General features: G+C 37.0%; 1 protein-coding gene across 2 annotated transcripts in view; it reads left to right on the top strand.

Moving 5' to 3' along the window:
- Nucleotides 1-21,399, top strand: part of LOC140168513 (pre-rRNA 2'-O-ribose RNA methyltransferase FTSJ3-like) — a 34,978-nt gene extending 13,579 nt beyond the window's left edge. For both annotated transcript variants that reach the window (XM_072191916.1, XM_072191917.1), the window contains 14 exons: nucleotides 279-378; nucleotides 1,312-1,530; nucleotides 2,080-2,288; nucleotides 3,078-3,253; nucleotides 5,342-5,431; nucleotides 6,024-6,159; nucleotides 7,783-7,973; nucleotides 9,130-9,253; nucleotides 10,939-11,032; nucleotides 11,796-12,194; nucleotides 13,527-13,629; nucleotides 14,916-15,003; nucleotides 16,063-16,250; nucleotides 17,051-21,399. In XM_072191916.1, coding sequence (XP_072048017.1) covers nucleotides 279-378; nucleotides 1,312-1,530; nucleotides 2,080-2,288; nucleotides 3,078-3,253; nucleotides 5,342-5,431; nucleotides 6,024-6,159; nucleotides 7,783-7,973; nucleotides 9,130-9,253; nucleotides 10,939-11,032; nucleotides 11,796-12,194; nucleotides 13,527-13,629; nucleotides 14,916-15,003; nucleotides 16,063-16,250; nucleotides 17,051-17,255 — 2,322 coding nt within the window. In that variant the 3' untranslated portion in view covers nucleotides 17,256-21,399. The remainder of the gene's footprint in view (nucleotides 1-278; nucleotides 379-1,311; nucleotides 1,531-2,079; nucleotides 2,289-3,077; nucleotides 3,254-5,341; nucleotides 5,432-6,023; nucleotides 6,160-7,782; nucleotides 7,974-9,129; nucleotides 9,254-10,938; nucleotides 11,033-11,795; nucleotides 12,195-13,526; nucleotides 13,630-14,915; nucleotides 15,004-16,062; nucleotides 16,251-17,050) is intronic.
- The last annotated feature ends 2,891 nt before the right edge of the window (nucleotides 21,400-24,290 follow it).

Below are 24,290 nucleotides of genomic sequence, written 5' to 3'. Positions count from 1 at the left end.
TACTGTAATTAAGATGGGGTCTGGTGGACCATGGCTGTATGTTCTTTTTTCCTTTCCACCAGGCCCAAGTACAGGTGAATAAAAATGGAAAAAAAAAAGAAAAGAAAAATGCAGACATGTGAGTGATAAGACTTGCATTCTTATATACAGTGAGGGTGATGAAAAAAGAGTGTGTGATGGTCAAGAGCCAGTCCTGTAAACAGCATCTATCTAGTTCTGCTTACCATGATGACTGTGGTAGTTTTAATATTTTTGTTCCCTCTTGGTTTCCTCTACAGTCCTTAAGGAAAGAACTACAAACATGGAAAGCTGATGCCGTCATACATGATGGCGCCCCCAATGTTGGTACGACATGGGTGCTGGATGCCTTCCAGCAAGGTAAGTTTACACAGGAGAGAGGAAGTTTGAAATGTGTCGATTATATTTGCCTACATGTACAGATGAATATTCCAATGACCATCCATCTAGTGAAGAGTCAAGATGCAAAATGTGAACAGCTCCAACAAAACCTGTAACAAGTCGCCAGACATGTTTTTGATAGACCTTTAAAGATGACATTCCCATAAAAAAAAAATCAAATTTTGGAATTCTTAGTTTCATGGTATTTGACTGTGGGACTAAGTGGACCTTCAAATCCTTGAAAGTACTTGCTAAAAAGAGGTTTATTTAATCAATGATTAACAGTTGAACTATGATAATCCGTATTCAATCCTGTGCAAGGCAGGAAACTTATTAGCCCTTTCCTCACAATAGCAATTTGGCAAAAATATTAATGTATCATTTACAAAATTATTAAAATCTTGAAAAGTATTGATGCTATGTATTGGTATCATTTTAAAGCTTATTGTCTAAGCTTTGTCTAGTGCTTACATTTTTTATTCAAATCATGAAATGTCAAAAATGCGACTTGTTCCTGGTTTTGTCAGAACAGGTCACATATAATGTGATATGTCCACCAAAGGCTGCATTGTGTATTGTTATTTTATGTAGCAAGATACCTTCTCGTTGCTATTTAAAAAAATGTGCACTAAAATATTTATAAAAAAAATAGGCAGGATTTGAAGTTTTGGGTGTGTAAATTAAAAAAAACTGGGTGTGTAAATTCAAGATTTTGTACAAAGTATAGGCCATGTAGGCAAAAACTGGGTGTGTATTTACTAATTTGGGTGTGTAAACACTCCTTACACGGCTGGCTGCCTAAGCCCTTGGTCCTAATAAACCCATGTTATATTCAGATAACTCAAACTTTACTCTTGTGTTTTCAATCAAAGCTTGTCAAATACAAAACGTTACATTTTTATCCATCACCAGCTCAACTCACACTAGTATCCGTCAAGCTTGCCTGTGAATTCCTTAACAAAGGAGGATGGTTTGTTACAAAGGTGTTCCGTTCCAAGGACTATCAGGTTCTACTCTGGGTGTTCAACCAGCTCTTTAAGAAAGTGCATGCCACCAAACCGCAGGCCTCCAGAAATGAGTCGGCTGAGATATTCGTCGTATGTCAGGGTTACCTGGCACCTGATAAAATAGGTAAGTCTAAATCCAGGGCTGAAAATGTTGGCGAGAATCCTTGAATTTCACAAAAGTACTTGTGAACAAATTTGCGTGGATCAACTTGATTCTCGTGAACTTTCACCCCGGGCCTGAAAATGACCATTGTGAATAACACCAGAATCTCCTAAGCACTAGTAGAAATATAATCTTGACTTACCCCTAATCACAAGAGTGCGGTAGGTATTCAGTAGTTTTGCCAAAATGGGAACATTTGATTTGCATCAATACATCAAGACCAAAGAAAGGGAATTAAAAGTTGAAACCTCTTGAAGGTAAAAAAATACATATCTGCGACGCAAGCGTGCTGACAATCCGCCCCTGTACACATGCATGTATACTTGCTCTGCGTGATTATCTTTGTGTGTGTGATTCAAAACTGCGTCCAACAAAATATGCACTTATGTCACAACCAAATTTGAGGTAAAACAAATAATGTAAATTTGTATTTGCTTTTACTTTTGTTTGTCATAAATTGTTTGTATATTGTTATTGTTGTTTATTTGTTGATGTTATTTTATTTCACAGACACCAAGTTCTTTGACCCCAAGTACATCTTTAAGGAAGTAGATTTAGATGGTCCTAAAAAGATGACTATCTTCCAAGACCCGAGTAAACAGAAGAAAGCAAAAGCCATAGGCTACGCAGAGGGGGACTACTTACAACATACGGTTGTCAAGGCAACAGATTATCTGGCTAGCGAAACACCGGCTGAAGTCCTGAATGACTGTAGTGAGGTAAGAGTTGAAGAACTAACTGTAAAATAACAATATCATCACTATTTGGGATCCCAGTGATTGTAAATAATTCTTTTGCTCGACTGCTTGTTTCTCTCAAATCACTGTTTGAGGTCCTGAATGACTGTAGAGAGGTAAAGAGAGTTGAAGAACTGTAGAACATGGTTTTCTTTAAGCATTTTGTTGAAGGGGTATATTCAGTTTTTTGTACCCTTTCAATTGTGAATTTTTCCTCTGAACGAGTATTGCACATTCACATGGTATTCAGTACACCATTCGGCATTACAATCATGCAAAAAGTAAAAATTCAAGAAAAATTGAGGGTGTCACTGTCTTTTGAGGAGAGCGAGAGCAATCGCTCTCTACTAACTATCCTTAAATCTGATAAAGGAGAGTGATTTTTAACTATCCTTAGTTGACTATTCTCTCATTACATTCTATTGTAAATGCTCCAAACAGCTTTCCTTCAAGATGTCAGAAGAGCTATTTAATGCTCTCCTGCAAATTACAAAAGACAGTCCCTGCACGTTGTGGCTTTAATGGTCAGTGAACTCTATACCCATAGTTTTCGGAAATGCCACCCAGTACTCAAAAACAGCTGGCTACAACCCTGGACATAGATGTTTGAAAATTATATTGAGAATCACTACCTTGCTGGCATTTCAGATTTTTCCAAAAAATACCAAACTTTAATTTTAGGGTGCGAAATAAACATGCCTCAAAGCAAGGATGTAACCAGTGCTGGCTCTAAGCATTTGATATATTATTGGTGTGTTGTTCCACCCACAGATTGTAATCGATGATGATGAAATCGCTAAAAACCCACTGACCACCGTGGAACTCAAACACTGCATAAAGGACATCAAGGTGCTGGGGAAGAAGGAGATTAAACTGCTGCTGACGTGGCATAAGAAACTCAACAAACAACGCAAGAAAGAAGAAGCAAAACTAGAACCAAAAAAAGAGTAAGGACAAAACAAGATTTTCATGCTGTTAGTAAAATTGCTTGATTAAGTGGTTGATCAGTGGTGAAATGATTGATTGAACAAGTGATCCATTCAAGTTAGAGAGAGGATTAGAGGTAACTAAAGGGAGGGGGGGGGTGAGGTGGTGCGATTAGAGACTTTTTTGTGTGTTTTTCACACCATTGGCATTCCCAGTTTGACAAAAACGTCCCTTATTGGCACTATTTATGTTAAATACCCCCTGCTATACTGAAAATGCCAAAAAACTGCATTATTCCAACCGGGGACACCATGGTGGGCAGTATTGGAAACCCCTTGCTGTCAGAATAGTGAGGGAGTGAAAAAATTCAAATATCCGCCATTTCAGTTATTCCGCTGCCTGTAGAATACATCACACCATTTAGCTGTCAACAACAACGGCACCAGTATGACTACCCCTAACAGCTCCCCAATTTACATGTGGGTGGAGTGGGGAAAGCAAGTGTCTTGCCCAAGGACACAACATATTGACCCTGATGGGATACAAACTCACAACCTTGAAAAACCTTGAGCTCATCCGCACTCGCCAACATTCTTACACCATTTGTTGAATTAGCTTTTGGTCGCATGTCATAAGTTGGGTATGCAAAAAGGGTGGAGGGATTACACTTTTCTTAAAAGTGTGATACAAATTTGATTGGCTTTCCGTAACCCCATATCCAACAGCAGTGGTTGATACCTCATATTAAGCCTAATATTATACTCTTTCAGTCTACTGAAGCATATAATTATACATTATTCGGTAAAAAAATCACATCAGTTGAAATGAAAAATGCCAGGGGTGGAGGAGCAGGCGGATGCGGGAGTGTGCAATAGGGCCTATGTGAAAATTCACATGTCAGCATGTCAAAACTACTGGTTACTTTTTCAAATCTAGTGAGGGTATGATGTATTGACAGCTTTGAATGTTGAATTTGTACAAGTAAAACAATTACTGACTACTTAGGTGGTACTACACCCCTGATAAATTTTGTGACTAATTTTGCATTTTTCTCAAAAAGTAACTACAAAATTACTACATTTTGTGTACACACTGGTAACAAAAGTTATGTATATTATTGGGGCAAGGAATCCAATATACTTCACAAAAATTTCAGTGATTCAAGACAAGGGGTTCTTATTATAAGTTAAGAAATGAGGTACATTCTAGCGGTACCTCTTTTATCATAAATAAAGTATATCACTTGTCTTGAGTCACTGAAATTCCAGTGTAGTAACTTGATTCCTAATACTCCTATGATTTACATAACTTTTGTTACCAGTGTTTGATTATTTTTTGAGAAAAATGCAAAAATAGTCACAAATTTATCAAGGGGTGTAGTACCACCTTAAATTGTTATATTATGTTCCATTTTTTTCATTTTTAATGAAATCCTAGTTGAATTTCAGTATTTTTAGCAACATGCTAATGTACATTTCTCTTCTTGATATTCATTTCCTTAATAATAAAGAACCGTCTCCTAATTACTCGTAAAAGGTCATTGACCTTCACAATGTAATTAACATACATTACAATTATTTTAAATAGTTCATTTGAAACATTAATGTATTGAGATCATGTCCTCTAAATCTGATGACATTCTTGCATGAAATAAAAATTTTACAGTCATTTTTGTAATTGAGGTCCGATTTGAGAAAAACGCATTTGAAAATTGAGATTTACATAGACACCTGTGTATTAATTAATTAGTAATTAAGCATTATCTCAAAAAATTAAGCATGTGATAAGATTAAAAATGGTGTTAATTATTAGAGGCTTTCAATATATACAACATATCAAAAAATACATTTTTTGTCATTTTTGACCATGTAATGGAAATTGTACCCAACTTATGACATGCGACCTTTTATGAAGTATGGCAGGCAAAAAAGGAGAAGGCGTACTTTGGTTTGGGTAATCTTTTGCATGCTTCTCAGCTTGCTCACAAAAGATTACCCAAATCAAAGTATGCCCTCTCCTTTTGTGCCCGCCATATTTCAAGGTTTATTTGATATTTGACATTTTTTCTAAATGCTTTATAATGCATTTCTCTCTTGGCTTTATTACAGAGTTGAATCCAGTGATAGCGAAGATGAAGAAGCCAAGATTGAAAGACAACTCGAAAAGTTGAAAGACGAGGAGACAGCTGCTGCTAGGAGGTTGGTATACATTAGGTTATTCTATTTATAATCCACACTCCCCCTGTGGAAGATTTTGGAAATATCTTCTGCAGTGGGAGTATGAATTTTCAATTGAATGAACACATCGGGCAGCTCCTTTGATTTTCATACACCCTCTGAAAAAATCTTCCACAGATTCAGGGAGGGCGAGTTTCAGTTAGATTTGGCTACCATGCCAATTCCATTTGAAATTCATACTCCCACTGTGGAAGATATTTCCAAAGTGTTCCACAGGGGGAGTGTGGACTATAAATGGATTAACGCATGGTAGAATTTGTGGCATCATTCAATTAAAAAACCTTGTTTTTGTTAATAAATTTGTATTTTCAGAATAAACTAAAAGTGGAAAAATAAAAGAATGGGTTGGTTGGGTTGATTATATATCCATAGAATGATGATGACGTAAAGCGAGTGGGGTATACATGTACCAAAGCCCAAACCTGTTGAGAAATCCCCACTATGGTGCCATCACTGCTAGCTTAATTATTGAAGAACTTATGCGAGACATCTCACGTGGAAAGAAAATCCTGCATGTGTGGTGTTTATTTGTTACTTTTTATTATGAGTACAGGAAAAAGAAGGATCTCTTGAAGAAACGACGCAAGCTCCGTGAGCGTCTGAATAAGGCTCTTGATGCAGACATACACGGTGGTCCAATCGAGGATGGAGAGTCTATGTTTGAGTTGAGAAGGATCAAGAACAAAAAGGTATGGACCATAATGACCTCATCCCCAGTAACATAGTTCAATTAACTACATTTTAAAAGGGTATTTTGTGACTTCTAGCATCCTCTTTTTAGGGTATGGTTCAATAGGTCTCCACCATCAGAAATATCAGCTCATTTGGACTTTAAATAATGCGAGTTACGCATAATTACATAGCAAACCACACAGCGTCATCATCCCTATATCTCATTGTCAAAAATTGCTGTGATAGTACGCCGAATCCTCTCGTTTTTCAAAAGCTACGCATGGCGATTTTGTTGGAGATAGGCCGAGCGACTCAGGCTAAGCATACCATTTACACAATATGAGATACCACAGAGTTTCTATTCCACAAGTTTTTACGATTTGCGCCTGCTCAGTACCCCATATGATGTTGCCATTTAATACAAGAAAATTCGATTTGTTGTAAGGTAAAACCCAGATTTTGTTTTCAATACACTTTTTTACATACACTAATAGGCCACTGCTGTTGTCGTTATACGCATATAGTTTACTGCATTTTATACATTACAATTTTTAATCGTACATTAAAATTGTAATATATTCAACTGTTTGAGAATTAAAATCATATAAAGCTCAAATCCTTGTGCTCTATAGAATATTAAATCACAAGTCTATAATACAATGCACTATATCGAAAGCTATCGAGACACTGCAACTTTCTTTATCTGCGTCAATAATAGAATATTATCGAATTGAATACATTTCTACATTTTGAGTTTGTACTTAAGCACAGAGCGACCGAGCGATCGATTCCTAGCCAATCAGATAGGACTCCTTTTCTTGCTTTCGGTGAAATAACAATCGCCCGTTGCTCACCAACGGAGTATTAAGTTGCAGGGAAAAAATCTTCATAATACAGGGTGTCGACACTGTGAACCGTGTTGTAATTTTGGGTAGTCGATAGCCTGAAAATACAAATTGGACGATATCTTTGACAAATGACTCAATCTGCAAGAAAGCTTATACATACAATATCTACTTTTAATAGACACATAAATTACCAAACATAACCTCCTGGACACTACTGGTCATCTAACAGCATTTCTGATTGGTTGATAACTTGAAATGCTCATTTCAATTGCCAATTAGGACTAGGCTTTAAACTATTTATGGTTAAACTTGTATTTGCAGATGATCTTATTAATACCCTCATTGATTGGTTCAAAATTGGACTCCATATTCATTTTGGCCAATCGGCAGGTAGTTTTCATGGGGTTAATGGCAGGTTCATAATCTATGCCCAATACATTCAGGTAAAGTTAAATCAAATTCTGTTTTGAAAATAAAATTTGCAACTTACATGCGACAGACAGTTGCGTCGGGTAACTCAGAATTTTATCAAGCATCTGATTGGTCACATGACAAACTGATGAAGTTCAGAGTAACCGCATATGTAAGTTGCAAATTTTATTTTCAGAATTTGATATAACTTTACCTATATGTTATTTTACTGGATGACTAATCTACACCAAGATATGCCCAATACAATTCACCTACTACTGATAAATTTACGATCAACATCAGTCAGTGATAACATTTTTACATGTACATATGCCGCTACGTGATGATACTGACAAAATAAATTCTTTTTGTGTCTTTTAGCAACTTCAACAACTAGATAAAGGTGAAGGAGACGAAGCTGAGGAAGAGGTCGCTGCAGAGTCTGATTCCGAAGACAGTGACAGCGACTTGCCTAGTGAGCTTGACGAGGACGAGGCAGAGATGCTGCGTCAAGACAAGGCCAAATATGCCCAAGTGGAGGGTGGAGACGATGAAGAGGATGATGATATAGGGTAAGGTACCCTTCCCAGAATCCTTTGCAACATGATGCTTAGCCCATTTACATCAGATGACAGGCCTTTGTATAGGATCCCTTTGTTTACTTGTTAAGAATAGGCTGGTAACATGGGTCAGTAGTCAAGAAATAAACATATCTTGCAAGATCTGGATGTGCTCTGCTCATAGAGATACATTTCGTCACTATCGACCCATTGTGCACTAGATAGCAAATCCGTACAGAAAATTGAAATGGAAGAAATGCATTGTGGGAAGTGTATGATATCTGCTCTAGGGTAAGGTAGACCTCTGAGAATTGCAATTTATTCAAAAACCAGACCAGTGGCTTAGATCCTGGGGCAAGGGGACAACTATCCTCTGACGAACATTGGGCATTTGGGGCCCTGGTCCTCCATGAAGTTGTAGTATAGCTGTTTCTTGGTAACTTTGACATCTTTACAATGGAAGGCTAGGTAAAAATTATGCAATATTGTATTATAAAATAGATGTGATTTTTGTTTGTTTTGAGGACCAAGTTGCCCCTCTCCCATATGTGACACAATCAAGGGAAATGAGTCGGATCGGATGTCGCTAATGTTGATTTTGAGATATTGGCAGAGAAAGTGTTCAAATTCTTTTGTTTTATTTTGTGTTCAGTGATTGATAAATTGACGTAACTTCACAAAGAAAAGTCGTATCAACATGGGGTTTTCAGTTTCTGAAAGCTCTAAATGTCCTCTTTAGAAAGATATTTAAAACTCATTTTCGAACAGGGTCGACGCATTTCCTTGATCCTGTCACATATGGATTTTCCCTCTCCCATTTACAGTTTGGTCCTTTTGAGAAAATTACATAAATAGAATTCTGCATTGATAGGCCTTTGTATAAGGCTATATTTGACTGGTCTGTGGCTTTAGGGGGTTATCAAATTCTTCATATGGGGGGTCTCAAATATATGGAAAGAACAATAGAGGGGGTCATAAAATTTTTGATGACCTAAATGTAGGGAGTCACAAGATGACCACAGATAATATGGGACCCCCCCTCCCCTTCTGAAGAAAATGATAGCCCTTATTGAGGCTGCAAAATGGACATAAGTCTTTGTTATCACAGGAAAATATATTATTTTCTGAAAATTTCAGTTGCAAAATCTATTTATTTGTTTATTTGCAGATATCCTCATTCTGATGAGGAAGAGGATCAGAATTCAGCAGAGCAGAACCCATTGATGGTTGAGCTGGACGATGAGGATCAGGACGTTAAAGCACAAAGAAGAACTAATCTATGGTTTAGTAAGGTATGGTATAAGGTGTATTTTAGATTCCATCAACAACCTGTGCTCCCGGAGCACAAATAGTTTGCTGACCTCGTACTGCAGCTATTCGTTATGGTAATCTAATATACAAATATATACTGCCATGAGAGGTTCTGGTTAAAACTATGGGCCCGAGGTGAGATCAATAGTACTATTTTCCTAAGGGGCGCAGCCCCGAAGGAAAATAGTATTAATTGATCTCAACGAGACCATAGTTTTAACCAGAACTTCGAATAAAGGCAGTATATATTTATTTATATACTTCATTAATATGTTCTTTGTTCATTGATTGGTTAAAAGAAAATTATTTGACGTTTTAACTCCCCCGCTTCTATCCTGAGTGAACAGCACGACCAATTTAAGCACAACCTATATTTTGCCCTTCAAAAAATCGAATAGGCTAAAATAGGGCTAACCAATTACAGCAGCGCTTGAAATGGCAGTTTCAGCGTGCGTGAACTATTCCGTCGCATCGAATGCGCGCACGCCTTGAAGGCATGGTCAAAAGTACTATTTACGGTTTGGAGGTACTATTTACGGCTCATCCGGGACATTGAAAATACTATTTACGGCTTAGAGGTACTATTTACGGGTAGGAGTACTGATGGTAAAACTATTTTTGGTCATGTGATCCACTTTTAACCAATCAATGAACAAGAATATATTAATGAAGTATATAAAACTAAATATGTTAACACAGAATTTCTGATAACACATAGACCTTACACCAGGACTGCCTTTTGAGGAGAGCAACAGCAATCGCTCTCTACATAAATCTGATATAGAAGAGTGATTTTTAGCTCTCCTTAGTTGACCATTCTATACTGGCATTCTATTGTAATTGCTCTAAAACAGCTTTCCTTGAAGGCTCCAGAAGAGCTATTTAATGCTCTCCTGCAAATTCCAAAAGACAGTCCCTGGTTACACAGAATATAATTGAATACCTGAGTGGAAGAAGGGCCCAACTCCATTTTACAAAAATGAGTTTATCATATTTTAAAAGACATGCATCGTTGCCATATATAATTTCACATGTATGTTATAATGTATGTTCATGTACTGGTACTAAAGGTCCCCAGAAGATAAAACAGTCGTTCTCTTAAAACTTTTTCAAATATTGTGTTTTTTGTTAATATCTCAAAAAAAGTGTTGCTGGAGTGGGGCCCTTCCACTCAGGTATTCAATTGTACAGGAGTATTGAAAATGCGCCTTAAGACAGTTGTCACTTGTAAAATGGCATATAGGGTGCTTATTAGGGTATCGCACAAATTAGGTCAAATATGGTACCCATTTACTCTTTGGCTAATCATTACAAGTGCTACTTCATATACATGTCAAAACTAACCTGTAGTTATTAGTAGGAATTCCAATTGAATGAATGCAGCTTTCAACAGCTGAACTCGATCCAACACATAACCGTGTATCACATATTTCAAACTACACAAACGCACAACCTTTAATACAATGCTAACCAATCACGAGTGCATTGGCATGGTTGGTTTCACTTCCGTGTTACTCACGCACAGTCGCACACGTTGGCGTACATCGCGCAGTGTACGCAAAAAAAGTCACGCTATTGAAAGCTGGAATTGGAATTCCTACTATAAGTCTGTGTAATTTGAATATGTGTTAACCTTTATCTTGTTTGTTTATTATTTATTTATTAGGCTGCTTTCTCTGGATTAGATGATGACATGGATGAAGACCTGGAAGTTGCCCAGATGACTAAATCTTACAAGGCCAGAGGGGGACAAGTAATAGGTGAGTATAATAAACATGCATGAATTATTGTCCATGTAGCATTCATTTGGACCTAGAAGTGGCCCAAATCATCATGCTCACAAAATTGAACAAAAATTCAAACACTTGAAAAGTACATTTTGTTTTGAGCTAAGTGAAAAATACAAGCATGATAATAATTGTTACTGTCTCAGCTATCCAAATAACTATGCGTTTTCTCCTTACGATATTTATTTCCAGAAATAGATCATTTTAAAGGGGGCTACATGCAACAAATTTGTGGGCAGAAAAAAGGCAAATCTAGTGTAACCTTAAGGTCATGTCTTCCATAGGGGAGAGGATGTCAACTGGAATAGCCCAATGGCAGCGAAGCCCTGAAAATTGCAGCGGGAATGGAAAATGCAGCACTATACTGACCCTTCTATTTTGATCAGCTCGTAATTGATTTTGATCAGCTCGTAATTGGCAGACCTTTTAACATCCCTGATTAATATCAATATATTTTATTTCGAGAAATGTTTTGCGACATCTCGCCAAAAGTATCACAAATTACTTATTCAAGTCCTATACTTTGTCTATTTTATTTAACGAGACAGGACAACTAAGTATCAGGCTACGTATATCACTCTATAAACGTGGGTCTACTTTTTGGTGTAGTGGTAAAAGCCTAACAATTTCCGCAGATTACAAGCTGATCAAACTATAGCAGGAATGGAAAACGCAGTGCTATACTGACCCTTACTTGAGAAATCATCAACAGTATATGTTTATTATTTTTTCTCAGAAAACAAAGACGACTCAAAATCCAAGAAGCGCAGCGTCCGTTTCGACACCAGCGTCACCAGCCTGAACATGGAAGGTGAAGAGGATGTGGAAGACCTTGCATCACCAAGTGACGACGAAGAAGAATCCGACGATGGACTTGGATCATCGGATGACGAGAAAGGCGCCCAGAATGGGGCCAAGCAGGTGTCCGATAGCGACAGTGATGACAGCGATAGTGACTATGATGATGAAGTGATGCTAGAAGGTTATGCCAAGGCAAATGAGATTGAGGAAGAAGAAGAGGAAGATGATTTAAGAACTATAAAAACCACTAAAGAGTTGAAGAAGAAGAGGAAAGATGGGAAATCACGACAGGAGGCCAAAGACGGGTTTGAGATTGTACCAGCGGAGGAACCAGGTAAATTGATATTTTTTTAAACACACTTCATAGATAAGGGTTTCCATAGAACCCAGAACATTAGTTTCAAATAGGGATTACCTGAATGGATGACTCAATTTGAAATAGACACTCCTACTCCCTGTGTGGGAAGATTAATATCCTGTCTTCCATCTTCCATAGGGGTGGATTGATTTCAAGTGGAATAGATCAATCTAATTTTTCAACACTTGACTGCTATAAAATCTCTGAATGGTCCTCTATAGACGAATCCAACGAGCCAAGTCATGGTCAGGATTTGGTCGGCCATCTTTGGTTTCCCGCTAGCACCAACCTGGGGTTTTGAGCGCCCGATTGTGCAAATAAATGCCGCCTAACACCTAGAGAAGATGCAAAGACGAGGAGGGTTAATAGAATAATATATACAATAGAGGCAATCCTGTCGCATCTATTCATACATAGTCCTTTTGTTCATCCATTTGTACATCTATGAATACATGCGACGGGATTACCTGCGGATCTCTATTGTATTATTCTATTAACCCTCCTCGACCTTCTCTAGGTGTAAGGCGGCTTTTATTTGCACAACTGTTGGAACTGTATTGTGTTGTAAACCGTTAAATCATTCTTTTGTCTACCTGTGTTTTCGCGGAAGGTGTAAAACGGGTGATGGAATGCAGTTTAAAATTTCCGCCAAGGCCGAATCATTTCACATTTTGGATGCATTGTAGCCGACGGGGACCCAATTTAAGGCTGCTAGTCAGGTGTAGGAATGCGTGTATTTGGATTCGTCTATACTTCATTATTTCATCCCACAGCAGCTGAAGGGAGTATCCCATTATGCTTTGCAGTACCATAATAGAATGTGTTCTGATGTAATAAATTAGCCAGCACCACAGAATTAGAGAACCGGGACTCCCTATATCGCCACATACAATCGCGCCGTCAGTTATGGGGAGAAAATTGGGGGTATTTGTGTCCTTGCCGACGGTGCATGGAGATGAACGAAAATATAATTCTGTGTCTGATCTTATAGCATCTTGCAATCGACGCGTTTCACTATGAAGCATGTCAAATTAGTATGCGAGGTAGTAGGCGATGTCCACTTGCATGACGACAAATGCCTCAAGAGCATTCCGAGGGAAACCGAATACCCCCAATTTTTGCTCCATACCTGTATAAAGATGGCGGTCAAGTCCTGGTTCAGCATTCAACTAGAACTGGCTACAAGCTAATTTCTTTTTGATTGGTTGCTCAGATGATTTTGAAATGTAGTTAACCAATTAGGGGCACTGTAAGAAAGGAAGTAGTACACATGGGGTTAGTAATTATAACATTTTGTATTTTTGTCAGCTAAGAAAATGAAGAGATTAGATCCAGAAGGATTGGCGATAGGAACACTCATGGCTACATCAAAGAAGAAGAGACGAGAAATACTGGAACATTCATATCACAGGTAAGATTTAAACCAGTGGCCTAGCTCCAATCCTTGTTTGCAAATTGTTTTATTTTCGTATAGATAACCCTATTACCCCAGGATATTGAACTGATGGCCTATAGATAATAGCATCACTGCTCTTCTCCATCTGACTCATTAGCTCAGTTGGCAGAGCATCGGTCCGGTGATCCGAAGGTCCCAGGTTCAAATCCTGGATGGTCAGTGAAACATTTTCACTGGCTGTCATTTATGTGTGTGGAGACTTGTGTTAAAAAAAACCTTTCTCAAACCCTGTTAATGTTGTATTGATGGATTGTATTTATGGGAGAGATGGGAGATGGACATAGTCTCGTCACCCAGGGGTGGATCCAGGTTTTTAATTTTTTTTTTTAATGGGTACTTTTGTGCACAGTCATTACAATGAGGTTGCGGTATTGCAACAAAGCTAAATACAATTCAAAACTGGTGTGGCAAGCTACTGCATGCGTTGAGTCCATTGACCATCATTCGATGACTTGTATGTTTTGTTTTGGATTGCAGTGGAAGTAATTAAATTTTTACAGCTGTCTACCACAATGCGATTGCGGGGTATTGACCTTAACTGTGATGAAAGGCGATGTTCAATAATATGTGACGTGTCATATCAAAAAGAAACACTTTTGGGCAGGTTATCAATTTTGAGTTTTTACATATCTTAAATGTAGAGATATTTTGCTCCACAACGCTGTTTTCCCCAATGAAATTGGACATTCCAAAGTGAAGATATTGAGTTAAATGAAATTATGGTATTATAAGATTGGAAATTGAGATATCAGCATTTAAAAATATTATTGACAATGTTGAGAGTAGGAATTACCTTGAAAAATGTCTCAAAAAATACAAGATGCCAGTTATATTCAGATCTGAAACTATCAGACAATATTTTAAACATTATTAGCATCACAAGTTTGAAAATAAAACCCAAATTGTGAAAAAATCACCCCCAGGCAGATGTTTTGCTGTTTCTCCATTTACGATCCTGCCCAGTGTCTCCTTTCTATATACCACGTTACATATTTACAATATAAATTTGTAAACAGCCGAGGTTTTTCATAATTATGTTTTCAGGGTTATTAGGAGTTAACCTAATAATGATAATATTGGATGGCTTATTTCGCATGATACCATAACATATCGTATTCGTCATACAAATATCGAACTCGCCGTTGGCTCGTCCGATATTTTTATGACTCATCCGATATGTTATGGTATCATGCTCAGCCATCCAATATTATATCAATGTCCATCTATCTTGCTTTTTACAGATTTACAAACGGTGAAGAGGATACGTTACCTAAATGGTTTATGGAAGATGAAATACAACACAGAAGAAAACAGATGCCTGTTACCAAGGTAATGTCACATCTGAAGCTTTTCAGCTCTATTCTGTCGGTCTGTACCACATCACTTTCGGTTGATGATGTGACTCAAGGTCAAATGAAAACAAGTCCTTTGTTCGATTGGTGTTGTGTATATTTCAATCACAAATAGTCAGTGGAATTAAACAAGTTTCTAAGTCTGCAGAGTGGAAGTTACCAACATGATTTATCGTTGGATATAGTGATGTGACAAACTGACAATTAAATTCTATGGTCGAGTGTTGGTTTTTCTGAAATTGAATTTGGAGTGATCAACATCGATATCAAATTCGGCATACTTACCATGTAGCACTGCATGATGAGTATGCGATGCGATGCGGCACGACTTTGTCAACAATAATTACTGTTGCCGGGAATAGGGGTCATTTTCGGTCCATTTTGTCCAACCAATTTTTGACTATTGCCTGCCCAATCGGGCAAGCTAAAAAATAAAAATTGTCAAGGCCTGAGTTTGTCCAATATGACCTTCATCAGTCAGACACCTCAGTAACAGTACTAGATTGTCCAGGGTGCAGCACTCCTATCCAAGGTGGATCATGCACATGTATGGGCCAGGGCTCAAATTTCAGGGAGGCAGGCCATTGCCTACCCTTTTTCAGTTTTAGCCAACTTCAAGGCATTCTTCATCACTTGACATTACCTAGCACCTGGCAGGGGAAATGTTGGTTGATCTTTTTGCTGAAACACGAAATGGTCTCAGCCTGTATTACTTCCTTCCTTCCTTACCTTACTTGGCAACCTTTGGGTCTTAAGCGGACATATCTAGAAATGCCCCCAGTGGTGTAAAATGAAAGAGGACAAAATTAAAGAATAAGAATATAATGAAAATATTTTCCCACCCAGGAGTGACACTCATTATAAGATATCTGGGTCAATTTTTTTTTTTTTTGCTCCATGCCTGTATCAAGATGGCGGTCAAGTCCTGGTTCTCCCTCTCTAATTCTGTGACTACTATAGAAAAGTCCAAGGACTTGAACCAAGTCTACAATTCATCAATCTATGACTTTTCCCAACCACATTTTGTTGGTCACAGGAACTAGTTGCAGAATACAAGGCAAGGTTGACGGAAATCAACGCAAGACCTATCAAGAAGGTTGCGGAGGCTAAAGCGAGGAAAAAGATGAGGACGAATAGGAAGATGGAGAAACTGAAGAAGAAGGCAGCTGCTATCACAGACACAGTGGATATGTCTGATAGAGAGAAGATGCAGAACCTTAAAAAGTGAGTTTGTTTATTATTAGCAGGGGGCATTAGTGCCAATCTGGCTTGATATGGGGGGGGGGGGGAATTGTTAAAAAGTGGCTAAAAAGCACAAATAACAAAAGGTGGGGGGGACACATCCCGCTGTCCCCCTCATGGCAATGGGGCACTTGTATGTAAAGTCGGTATGTGATGTGCAGTGGTTAATGGCCTCTTTTTCATGCTCCAGTTTTTTAGCTTTACTTTGAGTAAAACTCCCAAAATGCAGCCCAAATTTTAAAACATTTGTAATTTCTAGCTCCACAGGGCTAACTTAGTTAGTAAAAAAAGACCAAAAAAATATGTTAAATCTTCAGTACAGAAGCCCTTATTTTGCCCGAAATAAATCAGTGCTCATCACCCAAAGCAAACCCCTAACAAATTGAAGCTGAATCAAATTCTAAATCCTTGCACAAGAGAAGAAATCAGACCCTTCCCAGAAACCATTGTGGCAGGTTATTACCATCTCGGTAAATCAACTTAGCCTCCTATTCTTGTGTATATGGTTTGTACAAGTCAAGTTAGCTCATTAATTAACTACTCATTGTCTTGGTTACCCATGGGGAGCTGATCATGGCTGTTATGGTTTGTTATGGTATGTATAGGTTGTGTGCTGCCTAACTGCAAGTCCCTGTTTGCTGCTAAATGGTTTATATGGTGTGTCTTGAGCCACAGTGCACATAAGTGAATTCCTGTGAAGTGTGCTAATGCCTGTGGGTGTGATTTTTTGTTTGGGTTTTTTTTGTCTAAACTTAATTCTCTTGTGTTTATTAACCCCACAGCTTATACAAGAAAGCTGGCATCAAGAAACAACAGAAGAAGGTCACGTATGTCGTCTCCAAGAAAGCGTTGGCGGGTAAACGGATGCAGAGGCCCAGAGGACTGAAAGGACCATATAAGGTGGTAGATCCAAGACTCAAGAAAGATATGAGAGCCAAGAAGCGTGTCGATGCAAAGAATTCAAAGAAACGAAAGAGGAAACATTGAAAATAGACTTTTAATAGACTTTAACCATCATAAACTTACCAATTTCTGCCATTTCGAAATAGCAAGAGAGATTGTCTATGTGAAAAATGGGAAAGATTGATGAATATTCATCAAGTTTAAATGTGTTCTGACCGATGCAGTTGACCAATATAGAACAACAGTGAAACACTACCGTTTCAGATAAAACAGAACTTTTATGAATGGTCCTCCATGTGGGAACACTTGGTTCTTGATGTGATTGGGCCCAAGCAAAATGCTGCAAGTCAGGCTAAAAAGCTATGTGACACGATCAAGGGGAATGATTCACATGTCAGCAATTTTCAATTGGAAGTTTTTTACATAATTAATTGGCAGTTTACGAATGCTACATTTTGATGCAAACCCCATCAAAATTGGACATCTGGTTACTGAGTTATGAGCAATTTATCAATGGCTGACAACAATATAAAACAAAAAATTGTACAGTTTTTGCCAATATGTCAAAAACAGTATTAGAAACATCCAGAGTCAGACTCATTCCTCTTGACTGTGTCATCGTGATATAAGCAAATGAATCAGGTTTTTATGCTTTTTTAGTTAAGAAAGGTCCAAACATTGGGGAAAAAGATTGCTTTTCTCAAAATTGCCCCCTCCTTAAAAAAAAGGTCCACTTTCTCAAAATCTGCAAAAAAAGGTTTGTGTCAGAAACATTTGGTCCAGAAGCTATGCAGGGTTTTTTTTTGGGGGGAGGCAAAAATCCAATTCACATCCTTATGCGCACCAGATTCCGGAGACAAACCTTTTATTGGTCCCAACTTGCAATCCATTGGGAACAAAATAATTATAATACTAGTATAATTCAGTTTATACAAATATATGATATAATTGTCAAAATTTGGTATGTAATAAATATGGAAGTACCAATGATCAAACAATGTCGGTTACAAATCATTTCCACTCTCCTGTATGCTACTATATTTACGAGGAGCCGTCAAAAAGTTTGTAGAACAAGGTATGCTACTTTGTCCCACGGTAATGAATTTTGTATCGTTTAAAAGCTTGTTCTTTCAAAATATTTACCTCGAAATATACTCAATACGACTTACTCCCTTTTAGAACTAATCCCAATTTGCAAGTGTAGCAAGCAAATAAATCAGGTTTTTATGCTTTGGGAAAAAAGATTGCTTTCTCAAAATTGCCCCCCCCCTCAAAACAGGGTCTGCTTGCTGAAAAAAAACAGAAAAAAAAGGTCATCGTGATATAAGCAAATGAATCAGGTTTTTATGCTTTTTTAGTTAAGATAGGTCCAAACATTGGGGAAAAAGATTGCTTTTCTCAAAATTGCCCCCTCCTTAAAAAAAGGTCCACTTTCTCAAAATCTGCAAAAAAGGTTTGTGTCAGAAACATTTGGTCCAGAAGCTATGCAGGGTTTTTTTGGGGGCCAAAAGTCCAATTCACATCCTTATGCACATAGGATTCCGGAGACAAACCTTTTATTGGTCCCAACTTACAATCCATTGGGAACAAATTAACTTAAAGACTAGTATAATTCAGTTTATACATAAAATATATGATATAATTGTCAAAATTTGGTATGTAATAAATATGGAAGTACCAATGATCAAACAATGTCGGTTACAGATCATTTCAACTCTCCTGTATGCTGCTAAACTGGCCTCAAAAAGAAACTTTTTCACAAGATCATATCTGAAATCCTCTCCATAAAAATGAACAAAATTGCACACAGGATTACTTCAATACTCTATTCTAAACACATGTCAGTAACCAAGCAGTTGTCCAAATGACACAACAGTAAAATGCACTGACATAGAACAGCTTCCAGGACCACATTCACAGCCCAACAGACTTCTTTTGCTGGGTTCCAATTATTCACCTGTACATGAACAAAAATTACACACAGGATTACTTCAATACTCTACTCTAAACACTGGTCAGTAACCAAGCTTCCGGGACCACATTCACAGGCGAATAATTGGAACCCAGCCAAAGAAATATGTTGGGCTGTCCAGAAAGGTATTCCATGTCAGTGCATTTTGCTGTTGTGTCAGTTGGACAACTGCTTGGTTACTGACATGTGTTTAGAGTAGAGTATTGAAGTAATCCTGTGTGTAATTTTTGTTCATTTTTATAGACAGGATTTTAAGATATGACCTTGTGAAAAATTTTAAGTTTCTTTTTGAAGCCAGTTTATATTTACGAGGAGGGGTCAAAAAGTTTGTAGAACAAGGTATGCTACTTTGTCGCATGGTAATGAATTTTGTATCATTTAAAAGCTTGTTCTTTCAAAATTTTACTGGAAAAATATTTGATTTTTGCATCAACGCTGGGCAGGATGCTGTGCAGAGGAAAGCCTGCCTCCTTGAATTCACAGGTACTACCAGAATTATTCCATTTTGTTGACATAGGTTTTAAGAAAAATTGCAATGGGTGCATAAAGATATGCAATGATCATGTTCAAGATTGATATAGAAAGAATTTGGCTAGTACTCTTTCAAGTACCTTGTTCTACGACTTAGCAACCGCCCCTCGTAATTACTTGGGGATTTAATGAAATTTACCTTTAATATCAAGGACAAGCCTGTAAAACAACCCCCTGTTCTCGGGGCCTCTACTTTCGGGGTGGGGACTTTTTTAACAGCCGTTTTTAGCTAAAGTGGATTGATTGATTTTGACAAACTATTTTCACATTTTTCAAGCTTTCTGTGATTTTTGGCCTCTTTCGAAAAAAGTTTTTGGACCCCTAATGACAATCTACACAGAGCTTTTGACATACACGCATTACTGAAAAATAACACAATAACAAGAAAACTTGCAAAATATTATATTTTAATAATTTTTACTGTGATTTTCTTTTCCAGTCCAAATCATTGAGTTGTAAATTAAATACATAAATTAGAAAATCTGTATAAATAACATAATTGGAAATACATTACACAAGCACACATATAGGCTGATTTCTGAGATTTACAACATAAATTTTTAATGAAAAAAAAAAAGTCAATTTGTAACATAGCTTTCTTAAGTCTCCAATCATTGAGTTGTAAATTAAACACATTAATTGAAAATCTGTATAACTAACATAATTGGAAATACATTACACAAGCACACATATAAACACATCAAAAGAAATAAGTCCTCCTCTGAAAATTTCGTCATAACATCGTAAAGTAAAACTTTGTACCAATAAAACTTACTTAGAAATAATTATATGATTGTTTACCAAGTGTTTTGTGAAAATGAAAAATGTCCATGACTTCATGGCTGAATGAACCCAAATTGAAGACAAAAACTACCCTTTCCAAAAGTCACAAAGTAGGCCTATGTGTGTTAACTGCAAGGCGTATTGGGACAAGGAATGGAACTGGCCATGTTACAACTCACTGTGCTGAACTCTGCACCAAGGGGATTTGCATGGCTGAATGATCAAGAATCGATACACATTACAGTAAATGTTCACTTGGTGAGGATTTTAAACTGCACAGGGTTTTCCATTAGTAACAAGCCATGAATCAACTTTTGTGACAAGCATAGGCCTACTTTGTGACTTTTGAAAAGGGCCATTTTTGCCTTCAATTTAGGCTCATTCAGCCCTGAAGTCATGGAAATCTCTCATTTTCATACAGCACTTAGTAAACAGTCATATAATTATTTCAAAGTTAGCTTTATTGGTCCAAACGAAAACTTACAATGTTATGACGACATGTTCAGAGGGTGACTTATTTCTTTTGATGTGTTTAGGCTGATTTCTGAGATGTACAGCATAATAAATTTCTGATGAACCAAAAACATAGTCAATTTGTAACATAGCTTTCTTAAGTCTCATTTTAACAGCAATTTAAAACATCAATCTGAAAAGAAGATTATTCCTGCAAAGCCTCTATTTTCCATTTCACTAGACCATTTCAAATCAAGATCGGAAAAGTTAGGGAAACTATTATCTGAACTCGTTGAGAGTAATGCCATGTTGGATTTCGCAGTGGCAGATTCAAATTGGTCCATTTACGTGAGTGCGTCGCCAGCCCACAGACAAGTCGCCCTTCTATGATTGTATATGTGCCCGGCAGGATTAGGTTAATATGCGTGATTTGAGCTTGCTACTGCAAAATTCAACATGGCGTTACTCTCAACTTGAGATAAGACTGTAACCCCTCCAATATTTCGGGCACTTCACAGTAATGGAAAGAAAAGCGCAAACATTCGTCATTTTTCGGCACTTTAGATTTTGACAAATTGACACTTGGCAACGCAGAAAGCGTCGGCGGTAACTTTTGACCAAGATTCTGCTCGCTGCCTTGGCAACATACACAGACGGCAGTTGTTTGAAACATGGCAGTTGTCTGAGACTGAAAAGCCTATAAGCATGCTGCTGGCTGAACAGAAAGAAATGGAATTTGAAGATTCCATGGTCGTGGTCTTAAGGGATCCAAAATGAGCTTTTATTGCGTTTCGACAGTATTTTTTTGTGGGACATGAGAGCACCTCAGACCTATCGAATTGCATTCTGAATCTGAAGCATGTCTTTCTGATATCAAATAATTTTCATTTTTTTAAATCACAATATAATACAAATTTTATGACAATTTATAAAAATTTGATATTTTTCAAATTTTGATATATAACAGTCCTCGAAGTAAATTATATAAATCTAATGATATATTCTTAAAGTGTATGTAGCAGGGAGGAAAAGCCGACGGTCAATTGAAAATTTTGACCTTTCATATTGAAGATATGGATTTTTTTCCCAAAAAGACCTTATTTTTTTTTGGTGTTTTGGGAAAAAAAATCCATATCTTCAATCTGTAAAGGTCAAAATTTTCAATTGATCGTCGGCTTTTCATCCCACCTACATACACTTTAAGTATAAATCATCAGATTTATAAAGTTTACTTCAAGTACTGTTAAATATCAAAAATATCAATTTTTAATGATTTGCCATAAAATGTGTATTAAATTGCAAATTTCAAAAAATTTGATATCAGAATGACATTCTTCATATTCAGAATGCAATTCGATATGTCTGATGTGCTCTAATGTCCCAAAATAAATACTGTCCAAACGTTCATACCCCAGCCCTTAACTAAATCATAATTTTCATTTTCGAAAACATCTGGATCACAATGGACTATTCCAGTTGAAATCCATACACCCCTATGGAAGACATGACCTTAAACTCCCACACAGGGAGTATGAATTTCAAATGGGGTTATACCAGACTGGGCGACTCCCATTTGAAATAGGGGTGGATTGATTTCAACTGGAACAGCCCATTACAAACTATGAAGTGGCTTCCTGGAGGCTCCAAGCAAGGGCAGTGACAACAACAATACTCCCCCCCCCCTACACACACACACACACAATTTGTTTGGTACAATTAACAAATTCTCTTGAATTAGAGGTAGAGCCAGAAGACAGCATATTTTATTATTTAACAGTGATTCAGCATGATAAGTGAGTTAAAGAGGGCGGCATAAGGTAAAAAAAAAAGCATGTTTGTTTCCTGTAGCAGGTCCAAAAAGTCAAATGCGAAATGCGTTGATTTTTTTTTAGTGTCTTGAAATGGGAAAAAAAATACCCTTTTCGCTGCAAATTGGAATGCGAATTTACAGTGGGTTTCTCCGAAACACAAAAAACCATAGTTCTTCATATTCAAGAATATTTATATTGTTTATTTGTTGTGTAATGTGTAAATGTTTACTCCAGTAGTGTTTTATATTATTTTTTTGCGATTTTTGCTGGGTTTTTTTCTTTGAAGTGAAAAATATTTTTCAAATGCGCACAATAAGCCATCAAAAACGAAATGCACGCGCGCTACAGGAAACAATTTTTTTTGCCTAATCCCTATTCCATAATTCAAGAGAATTCATGTGTAACATGAATTTAACAAAGATTAATTGCTACTGGCATTCTACCAAATACATAATGATATGAGACCGGTTCCCACAAAATGAGAGGAGTTGCAAATTTTTATTTTTTAGTTTATGGCCAGGTTTATTATCTCTTTAAAATAATATAACTTGCAAGCATGTTGCACCCTAACTTGATATGCAAAAGTCAATATTTCAAAGATTTCTTTTGTTTCTACTAGTTTTCTGGCATGTTCAAGGGATTCAATGAACCCCTGGCTACTTTCTGCTCATTTTGTGAAAACATGTCTTATGAACAATTTCCCACATTTACGTACACAGTTTACAAATCAATTCACATTTGGCAATTGGCAGGAATAAACAAATATTGCATTAAGTTCAGGAAATAACATAATACTGTACTTATTATTCATATAATGTAGCATAATTTTACTGAATACTATGATTATACTAACTTGTTAATTATGGAATACATCCAGTGGCAGCATGGTGAGTTCTCCCCCTCTGGATGGGAGGAAGTATGGCAGTATCCACATACATGGCTAGTTTATTGGATGACAAGCTCTTGTGAAGGCTACAGCAGTGCCATAGCCAATATATAATCATTGAAAATAGTACATTGTACAGTGTACACCTGGAAAACTCATGATCTTAAAACACATTAAAGCTGATGGACTAGACATGGTATCACTTTATCTAGTAAATAATAATCAGGAATATCTACATAATTGATACAAAATGTTTGTGTCAAAAGGTCAGGTTTGTCAATACAAAAGTTATATATATTTACATAACAAGTAAAATTGCAACACTGGGCTATTTCAAGTGAAATCCAAACACCCCCTATGGAAAACATGACCTTAATCTTCCACACAGCTCAGACTGCAACTGAAGTAATACCATTTGAAATCCACACTCCCTGTGTGGAATATTAAAGTCATGTCTTCCATAGGGCTGTATGGATTTCAACTACAATAGCCTATTAATATATTATTAATTGCCCATTAAATAATGAAGTTGCACATAATTTTTTTTTTCAGTTTGCCTGAGTCTCATTAAGTCATTTAGATTATGATATATTGGACTTGCATAATTTATTTCTGATCCTGGCATATAATTGTATCTTGTATTGACTTATATGCCAGTGAGGGTGATAAGTCTTCATTATTTT

This window comes from Amphiura filiformis, chromosome 13, assembly GCF_039555335.1.
Source record: "Amphiura filiformis chromosome 13, Afil_fr2py, whole genome shotgun sequence".
Lineage (NCBI taxonomy): Eukaryota > Metazoa > Echinodermata > Ophiuroidea > Amphilepidida > Amphiuridae > Amphiura > Amphiura filiformis.
This window is presented reverse-complemented; position numbering and strand designations above follow the sequence as displayed.